The 10,804-nt window shown below is 38.4% G+C and overlaps 1 protein-coding gene across 1 annotated transcript; it reads left to right on the plus strand.

Annotated features, from left to right (window-relative positions):
- Positions 1-4,849: 4,849 nt before the first annotated feature.
- Positions 4,850-10,248, plus strand: LOC141441325 (vesicle transport through interaction with t-SNAREs homolog 1A-like). Its single transcript, XM_074106025.1, has 5 exons — positions 4,850-5,080; positions 5,179-5,237; positions 5,972-6,092; positions 7,283-7,485; positions 8,048-10,248. Exons 1-5 carry the CDS (start codon positions 4,987-4,989, stop codon positions 8,195-8,197), a joined length of 627 nt encoding a protein of 208 aa, XP_073962126.1. The 5' UTR covers positions 4,850-4,986; the 3' UTR covers positions 8,198-10,248.
- Positions 10,249-10,804: the final 556 nt, after the last annotated feature.

The following is a 10,804-nucleotide window of genomic DNA, read 5'->3' on the forward strand; positions in this document are numbered from 1 at the left end:
GTCAGAGGTCAGTGCCGCTCAACTCCCAGATGTTACAAATGTGGTCAGGGACATACTGGAGAAAAATGTGAAGTTGATGATGAGCATATACGATGTTGTCTGTGCAAAGGTTCTCACCTTGCTACTGATAAAAAATGTCTAGAATTTGAGAGACAAAAAAATATAAAGGAGACCATGGCTAAGAGCTGTGTGTCATATTTTGAAGCTAATAAACAACACCTCCTATCTCAAAAATTTCATATGCTGATGCATTACTCAGTAATAACACTAATGGAACAGAAAAGGATTTCTCTCACTCTAGTCCAACTACATCTTACTCACACACTAGCCCAACTACATCTTATAAGAAAACTATCTTTATGAAACCTCGCTCCCCACCCCAATCTAGATCTAAAGGATATGATGTGGCAGCGCATAATGCCTTGACAAGGGATTATGACATGCCCGTCACTAACAAAACTATTTATAAATCTAATGAGACCACTCAATCTGTGAAAGAAATAATTCTATTGATCATTAAGTTACTGTCCCAATCTGGATTGGGTAGTAGTATCTCACCGTCCCACGCTGCCCCTATTATGAATTTTTTCACTCAACTCTTAACCGATAATGAACAGCCAATTTCAAATCCTTCAATGGAACTGTAGAAGTATAATTCCAAAGAAAGCTGATTTACTCTATTTAATAAATAAGTTTAATTTAAAAATTATAGCCTTGCAAGAAACTTGGTTAAAGCCTTCATCCAATTTCAGGATATCAGGATTTTCTTGTATAAGAGAGGACCGCTCTGATGGATATGCCGGTGTTGCTTTGCTTGTAAAGCATGGCATTCCTTATTCACATATTCCTCTTCCTGCTCATAACAATGATATATCTATAATTGCTGTCTCCGTTAATAATATCTGTTTTGTCTCATTATATATCCCTCACCCTTCTTCAACTATTTATAATGAAGTAAATGACATATTGTTACTGCTTCCGAAGCCTCTTATTCTTCTTGGAGATTTGAATGCCCAACATCAATCTTGGGGTAGTTCCACCACCAATTCCTATGGTAATCTAGTCATTGAAATTATGGACTCCCATAATCTTTGTATCCTAAATGATGGTTCTCCCACCCGACGAACTGCACCTGGAGAGGGAATAAGTTGCCCAGATGTTTCTATTTGTAGTCCAAATTTATTTTCTTCTTTATCCTGGAAGGTCTCTCCTCTTTCATTCGGAAGTGATCATTTCACTATTCTTCTGTCATTTCCGTTTAATAACTCTCCTACTCAAAAGAGCCCTCCTCGTTTAAAGTACAATTTGAGTAACGCTAACTGGGACACATTCAAGGAACATCTTGATCAAAAAATTTCCTCTCTTCCTTCAATCGAACACAGCGACGAAGCCACATGTGCAGCCGCTCTGGCAAAGATAATGGTCGAGACTGCTGATAATGTTTTTCCAGTGAAAAAAGTAGGAGGAAACAACATTCCTTCTCCTCCATGGTGGGATTCGGAATGTACTGCAGCGGCCAAGAGGCGAAAGGAGGCTGAACTTGCTTACAGAGAATCTAGCACCAATGAAAACTTTGATTTTGTTTTGGAGGAAATAGACAAGACAAAAAAGCTTTTTAAAAAAAAGAAGTTTGAAGGTTGGAGAAACTTTTGCTTATCTGTATCTCCTAATACAAACCCTTCTGTGGTTTGGAATAATATTAAAGATTTCGATCTGCTTTTAAAGAAGACTGTTCCTCCAACCTTCCTTCTACATTAGCAAATGATTTTCTGGATAAACTCGCTCCACCCACTGTTCCTGAGTTTATTCCTTTATCTCCAGTGCTGGACCTGAGCGGGCTTAATGGTCCATTCACACTACCAGAACTCAAAGGAGTCATTTCTAAAACTAAAGATTCAGCTCCTGGACCAGATGGTATACCATATTCATTCTTTACCCATCTAAATGATATTCCTCTTCTATACTTCCTAAAACTAATTAACAAAATATTGATATCTGGCGAGATTCCCGAGGCTTGGAAATGTCAAGATGTTTTACCTTTCCTGAAACCAAAGAAGGAACCTTTTGATGTGTCTTCTTATCGGCCTGTAGCTCTGTCCACTGTCCTAATGAAACTTACGGAACATCTGGTCAAAAATCGCCTAGAGTGGTTTATTGAAACTAACAATATACTTAGCCAAAATCAATTTGGTTTTAGGCGTGGCAGAGGTACCATTGATAATATAGCTGTTCTTATCACGGACATTAGACAAGCATTTTCCGATGGCAATACTTTGATTGCAGCATTTATGGACATTTCAGCAGCGTACGATAATGTCATTATTTCTCGCCTCCATAAAAAACTTCAAAATCTTAAAGTACCACTTTTGCTTTCCAATTTTATCATAAATATGCTGTCAGGAAGGTGTATTAATCTTACCGTAGATGGCACTAAGAAATCTAGGCTTTTGTGGAGAGGGTTACCTCAAGGCTCGGTTTTAAGCCCGCTACTCTACAACATATACAGCCATGACCTAGAAGATACTTTAGGTACAGAGGTTAAAGTTCTGCAATATGCCGATGACTTGCTTGTATATTGCTCACACCGAAATTCTGAAATGGCTTCAGTTTGCTTAACTGAATCCCTTAATCACCTGAAAAACTGGCTGGATGACAATGGCCTTGAGATTTCCCACTCTAAGAGCGTCGTGGTTCCTTTCGCCAGGACAAGGGTACCGCCTGTGGTTTCTGTCAATTTTGATGGCCACCCCATTCCAACGAAAAGCTTTACACGTTTCCTTGGTGTTGTGTTGGATTTTAAACTTACTGGTGTTCCCCACTGCGACTATACTGTAACTAAGTGCGAACGACTTCTAAACATGATACGATGTCTTTCAGGTGTCTGGTGGGGTGCTCATCCATTTTCGCTTAGACTACTATACAACGCTTTGATTAGAAGTAGCATCGATTATGGCACATTCTTATTAATCCCGGGTCAAGTTAATGGCTTTAAACGTTTAGATGCTGTCCAGTCCAAAGCTCTACGCCTGATCTGTGGTGCAATGAAATCAAGCCCTATAAATTGCCTACAAGTCGAATGTGTGGAACCACCTTTACATTTAAGACGTCAATATTTGTCAGATAAGTTTTTATTTCGCTGCTTTCAAAATTCCAATCATCCCCTACGATCAAGCCTTCCACTATTAAATAACTCTTTGACATCATCTAGTTATTGGTCGCATAAAATAACTCCGTGCCTTGTGAAAAGCTACCAAAGGTACAGGTCCCTACAATCTCCAACCTATCACTATCCTGAATATCCCCTTTTCTGTGATAATTTCTCTGCTCTTACTTTATCTCCTGATGTTCATCTCAATTTAGGAGTAACCAAAAATGATATGGACCCTAACGTTAATTTTAATTCTATTAAAGACGATCGGTGGCATAGCTGGCATCATATATACTCTGATTCTTCCAAACATGCGTCTTTTGGCCATGTGGGGGTTGGGGTGTACCATGCTCAATACAAAATTAGTCAGAAAATTAAACTCCCTCCTGAAACGTCAGTATTTACGGGAGAATGCTTTGGATTACTTAAAGCCGTGGAATATATCTTACTTGCCAAACTCAGAAAAACTTTGATTGTAACTGATTCAAAAAGCGCTCTTCAAGCTCTTAGTAAATTCCCATTTAACTGCAAAGTAATATTCCCTGTCATTATCAAATTAAGAACTCTCCTTGCCAATTGTTCTGATTTGGGGTACTCAGTGTCTTTTGGTTGGGTTCCAAGTCACTGTGATATTTCTGGTAATGTAATTGCTGATCGGCTAGCCAATGAAGCTGTTAAAGATGGTGATCTTTTTCCATATAAGAATTACAGTCATGATCTGGCCGCTCTCGCTGGTTCATCTCTTAGAGAGAGCTGGAGAGAGAAGTGGATTGAAAGTTGCCAGATCAAGGGCAAATATTATTATTCTATTCAACCTAGCATTCCGTGTAAACCTTGGTTTGGCAAATTTAAATTTGGTAAGAGAGCTACCTGCTGCCTTATCCGTATGAGACTGGGTCATGTTTGTACTCCCGCCAGCCTTGCTAAATTTAAACTGATCGAGTCTGATGTTTGTGAGTGTGGCTTGGGCATTGCAGACACTAATCATATATTTCTCTCATGTCCTCTCCATGACAACTCCTTCCTTTATGAACAGCTTACATCCTACAAGGTCCCATTACCTACATCCATCTCTGTCCTTTTAGCCTCTAATGACATAACTATATATAACTTATTGAACATATTTATAAATAATAATGATATTAAAATTTAAATATGTATTCCTTATCTCACGAAATTTAATTTATCATGTGTACCTATGTAAAATACTTATCTTTATTTCTTCCGTCTTAATCCCATGTAATCTTCTCCTGTTGAATTCCGTTTTCCGTATTCCAAATTCCCGTATTTTCTACTGATTTCGTTTCCTTACCTTTACGCGTCTGTGGCGGATGCGCAAGCCGCGCGAGCCAGAAAAAAAAAAAAAAAAAAAAAAAAAAAAAAAAAAAAGTAATCTTATCTTGTTATTCTCAAAAAAAAAAAACTCCGTTATATCTCTATTAGTGCACTGCAAATTATAATTCATTTTATGGCACAGAAACAGAAAAGTGACATTTATAAAATTGATGCCTGGCAATTCTAAAATTCAGCACAGAGCAGAGGGGCTACTAGTAGGCTACTACGAAACTCGAAAATCGGAGTTCGTATTGTACCCTCCCTTTCACTCGCGTATTAAATGACATATGCGTCAGCGGGACGGCAACATACGAAGTTCGAGTTTTGCACTTCGATCGTAGTATAGAATAGATAGGGGCAGCATATATTATTTCTGGCCTGTCAGTTGAGTTGTCAAATTTCGTTCATTTGATGATGGCATATTTGTTAAACAGAAATATTTTAAAATAAATCGTAAATGAATTCATAACGTTATCTACTTAGTAGCGGAAGATTAATCAAAAATGGCTACACTAATCCAATCATATGAGCAACAATATTCGGTGCTTACTGCCGACATAACATCTAAAATAGGACGACTAAAGTTAGGCAACGAAGGTATGTTTTGAAAATAACAAGTAAAATTCCATTGGTATTGTGTTTTTGTTTACAATTTGTTAAAGGAATATCGCTTCCATGTATTATTGATGTTTCAGACAATCGCGATCAGGTTACTCGGGAAATACAAGCTAATTTTGAAGAAGCAAATGATCTCGTAAGTATTAATAGAAATGCATGTTTTTGCGCATTGTGCATTCTACTTTCTCACAACCTTGCTCTTTGCGGACGATAACCTACTTAACACTATAAATAATACGGTACGACTTTTATTTGCCCAATGATCTTGCACTTTACATCCAAAAGTAGTGGTTTCATTTCTGTCTGCTATATTTTAAACAAAATCTTGTACTGCATTGTGTAATATTTAGCCACGGATTCTATCCTATATCAAATTATAAGGAAATCTTCATAATATTGGTGCCGTTACTGTAGAACCTGTAATTGTCAACCTGGTCTGAACAACAGCATTGCATGACGTGATAGTTCATACTCTTATATAATTTGCTGTAAAGCCTCAAGTTATCAAATTGTACAATGATTGTTAGTTCTGGTTCAACAATTATGGATTATACCAAAACTCTATGGATTTGCAGTAACAAAAAAGGAACTTTCCATACAAATTAATTGGGACATTTCGGGAGACTATGTTATTTAAACTCAGTATCGTTCACTCTACCTGCAAATTTTTACCCAAATCGGAGTCGCAAATCAAATGTACAAACTTTTTTAGAAATGCTCTAAAATGCTTCTTTCCATGACTCTGAGTTATGCTTAATCTTTTACATTGTGCTTTGGTGAGCTTGCTGATTGCTGGATAATAACAGATTGACAATTATTGTAATCATCTTGATAATTTCAACCCTTGTAACGATTTTATTGTTGCCTTAGTTGGAGCAGTTGGAACTCGAGTCCCGCGGAGGCGCGGCGGGGTCGCGCGTGGCGGCGTACCGCGCCGAGCTTCAGCGCGTGCGAGATGAGTACCGTTCTATTGCCAGCAGCGCAGGAGTCTGTAAGTCACTTCTACTGTACAGTCGAGTTCATAAACTTGTGAGCAAACATTTGATCAAAAATATCTGAACACAACTCTATTGTTAACAGCGTAGAAGCGTGTTCAGATATTATTTTTGATCAAATTTTTGCTCACAAGTTTATGAACTCGACTGTACAGTCAGCATCAATATCTGACACTGTTCACGGAATATTTAGTTTAGTTAAATACGGATAGATGTCACTGGGATCGAATTAGATGGCGCTATCGTTTGGTTGCCTCAGATCCTATAAAAGGAAGAAGTTGTTTTTTGTTCAATATACTTTGCTACGAATGTAAACTGTATGGAGTTTCATTTCATGAACCCTATAGTGGACCTCTTCTTTTTGGATAGTACGGGCATTGTACAGACACAACAAAGTGTATACACACTTTATGCATGTTGTATGATACAACTCTATTTCTAGGGCCGGTAGAATGTGACATATTATGGCATGCTCCACTAAAGCTAAAATTTTAAGCCCTCAAATAAAATTCTGGTCTGAATCAAAAACTCAAACTCGGTTCGGGTTTTGGACGCAAATACTGGTTTTATTTTAGTTGGATACTACAAAATACAAATGTTGGCTTTTGAGTCTTGAATTTTTAATAGGTAAGTATGTGTCTGAGAAAAACAAGAGAAATGGAGCATAACAGATTGGTACCCCAGAAATGGTAAACGAAGCAGGGGAAAACAACAAAGGAGATGGGAAGACGAATTAAAACTCACAGTGGGAGAAGAGTTGCTCGCGATAGAGTACAATGGGAGCAACTGGAGGAGGCCTTTGCCAGGAGATACGCAGAATTAAGAGATATACTATAAGATATGGCGAAACAGAGCAAATTTTATACTTTGTCAAATAAAAACAAAACCGATGAATATGGACAAAATATGGCAATAGTAACACAAAGTATAAAACAAATCAATAAAACCTCTACCACCACTGCCCGTCACCGAGGGAGAAAATGACCACCACCCTCGAGCCCAGAAGCTGGAGGAGGCCCTTGCCATGAGGCAAACTGAATTGCACCTAATAAACAGGCTTCTTATTATTATGTGTCTCAGTTTCTGTATAATGTTTACCACCCATTGCCTGTACCCACAGAACAAGCTTTGCTTGTTTTGGCATTGGGTCAATTTCATATTTATTTCACCCATATTCCGTAATCAGACACAGATGCTGAAGACAACTTCGAGGACTGGACATCGAACGACCAGCGCCAGAAGCTGCTGGACAATACGGAACGTCTCGAGCGCACCGGCAAGTCGCTGACTGAAGGCTACCGGGTGGTGCTTGAGACAGAGCAGATTGGAGCCGCCGTGCTGCAGGACTTGAGCCTGCAACGGGAGACTATCCAGCGGTCCAGAGGACGGGTGAGTACTTGCAAATATGGTTTTTTTAGTATACGGCTTTTACCTTTGCTGTTTATATTTTCCTAATGTCGGTGTATATAGAGACGCTAGCTTTTGCCCGCGGCTTCGCCCGCGTGGAATTCGGCTATCGCGCTCTGTTCCCTCGGGATCTATGCATTTTTCCAGGATAAAAAGTAGCCTATGTCACTCTGGCCCATAAACTATTTCCATGCCAAAAATCACGTCGATCCGTCGCTCCGTTTCGATGTGAAAGACGGATAAACATACAAACACACACTTTCACATTTATAATATTAGTATGGATTACACACACTAGAGGAGACTGTTCGGTTTATGTAAAGGTGAGTACTTGCTAATTTATGGTATAGATCTAGTGAATGTTTTTCCACCATATTTTGTTGGATAAGTTCATATTGCTATCTCAACTAGCTTACTGAAAGTGGCTAATATTATAAATGCGAAAGTCTTGTGTGTGTGTTTGTGTATGTGTGAGAGCGTGTGTGTTGTCAGGAATTCCCGTTGTGTTTATCATATCATCAACATACAATCTACTTGTTCGCAGCTGCGCGAGACTGACGAACAACTAAACCGTTCGTCGCGCCTCATGAACTCGATGATAATGCGCTCCCTGCAAGACCGTTTCGTTCTGGTCATGGTGTTCCTAGTGTTAGGAGTCCTGCTGTGCATAGGGCTTTACTTCTATGTCACTTAGCTGCGACATAACTGCAGGGGCATTGTTCCCGGGGCCCCAGTCGGGCTATTCCCAGTTGTTGGCTTTTGTTCGCATTGTGAACTATTGGGTAAAGTCCAGGAAATACGAACTGACCATCTGTATTCTTCAATAAGATCTTTTTGTCAATTACAAACAAAAGCGTGTCGATTTTTGAAGCGAATAGCAACCAATTCATATTTCCTGAACTATAGCTACTACAGTAGCCTTAGTACTTATTACTGCGGGTGCGAAATTCTAATTCGATTTTCGACGTGGTTAGTATAAACTATGGACTACTAGGTTTTTTTCAACTTGTCCACTGTGCGAATAAAGGGGGTGAACAACTGGAACTAAATCCCCAAAGCTGGTAATAGGTCCTTGGTTGGTACAGTCGAATTTCTGAGCAAAAATTCAGTCAAAAATATCTAAATTCTACGCCCTTAACAACTCGTACATACTCGCCTTACATACTCGTACATATTTTAGATCAAATTTTTGCTCACAAATTAAGAACTTGATTGTCCAGGGGCTTTTAGTTTCGTCGTAAATTAAGCTAACATGTAAATGTAAGTTGATATATCTACACTGTTATAAAAGACTATTTATTGGCACAAGTTATATTTGTATATTCTTTTGGGCAAAGGACATATATGCTATAAATTGGCGCTATTCCTTAATATTGTTATAGAGATCATGTGTTATAGAAGTATTTTTAAAGTTACAAACCCTTTATACATATAATGATATGTATTCTTTCCTTTTATTTAGTTAATTTTATGTTAAATAATTGATGTTGATCATCTCATAATATTAAATCCGTCCTAAAAACGACACTTTTTTAGTTACCCAGGTTATGTGAAAACTTGCCATCGACAAATAAATATACCTACTTAGCGGCACAAAATTTGGACCACTACATACAAAATTACCTGTTACTGCATACATAGTTTGAGGGCCAAATTTTTTGCCTCTCAGTATAATTATAACATGTAATTTTGATGTTTAATTTGTAATTAAATATGTATCAATTTAGGTATGTTTATACGTTGTCTAGTACACATAATACAAGCTTTTCATACTTCGTAAGTAGGCCAATTGGTGTTAATTGCTCTATGCTATTTATTTATCACAGTATGATTAAAAACGAATAATGTTCTTCAATATATAGGTAGAGTCATTCACGATATCAGAGGCGTCTTTACCTATAGTGCAGGGTGTGCGTTGCACACGGGCGCAGCGGTGTTAGGGGTGCCGGCCGCGGCACTTTGTACCTATTCCATTTTGACCGCGCACTTCCTAGATGGCGCTAAAGTAATAATTGCACACGGGCGCTACATGGGCTAAAGACGCCGCTGCACGATGACGCGTGCCGTGGTTCTTATTACAATGTCATTAATGTCTCATCATCCCATCATCCCAGCCTATATACGTCCCACTGCAGGGCAGATGCCTCCTCTCAGAACAAGAGGGCTTGGGCCATAGTTCCCACGCGGGCCCAGCGGATTGGGAACTTCACACGCACCATTGAATTGCTTCGCAGGCTTGTGCAGGTTTCCTCACGATGTTTTCCTTCACCGCATAGCTCGTGGTAAATTTCAAATGTAATTCCGCACATGAATTACGAAAAACTCAGAGGTGCGAGCTGGGGCTTGAGAGGCGATAGGTCAAACCACTAGGCCACCACGGCTTTCATTAATGTCTAATTTTGACAAAATCACGCGTCGTCGGGGATGGCACTGGGTATACTTGTACCGTACGTCTTGTTGCAGTATATACTGCACTTTTAAAACGTGTGAGTGTCGTTTTTGTCAAACTTAAAACCTAAAATTGCTAAAAGTGGCTCCGAAGCCGTAACGTTTCGTGTGCTCTGCCTACCCGATTTGGGAATACAGGCGTGATGTTTGTGTGTGTGTGTGCGAGTGCGTAGGTACGTATCTGTATTTAACTTAAGACTGTTTTTTAGATAAATTAATGTAGATAGACCGAAATAATTTAATATAATAACGTATCAAATGGAATCAAGTGAAATAAAAAGATGCTTTATAAATCGCTATTGGTCTTTTAATTTCCTCTTTTCACTCATCTTCGGAGATACACAGAATAAATCTATGATTAATTTTGTAGTACCTAATACTATACTAGTAAACTTACCACAAAATAAGGATGGACCCTTTATCGGACCTCTTTGAAAACATTTCATTTAGGGGCTGTTTCACCATCCATTGATTAGCGTTAACAGACGGTTAAATGTGATGCCGTCTCCGTCTATTCGAACAAAACAAATAAAGACGGCATCACACCTAACCGCCAGTTAACACTAATCAATGGATGGTGAAACAGCCCCTTAGTAAAAAAAAGTTCATGGAAAAAAGTTAATTTAGAATATTATAAGAACTTGTAAGTGTCCTCACAAAAAAATATATACAACCGAATTGATAACCTCCCTTTTTTGAAGTCTGTTAAAACTTAAAAAGTCAAGGGACAATAGTTTTAACTTTCAAATAAGAACAAACCTTTTAATTCTATTTACAGTATTTTATTTCATACAGCATTTATAAATAAAAACAAAAAATATTCTTGTCACTTCTCATTATTTTACATATACAA

This window comes from Choristoneura fumiferana, chromosome 23 (assembly GCF_025370935.1).
Source record: "Choristoneura fumiferana chromosome 23, NRCan_CFum_1, whole genome shotgun sequence".
Lineage (NCBI taxonomy): Eukaryota > Metazoa > Arthropoda > Insecta > Lepidoptera > Tortricidae > Choristoneura > Choristoneura fumiferana.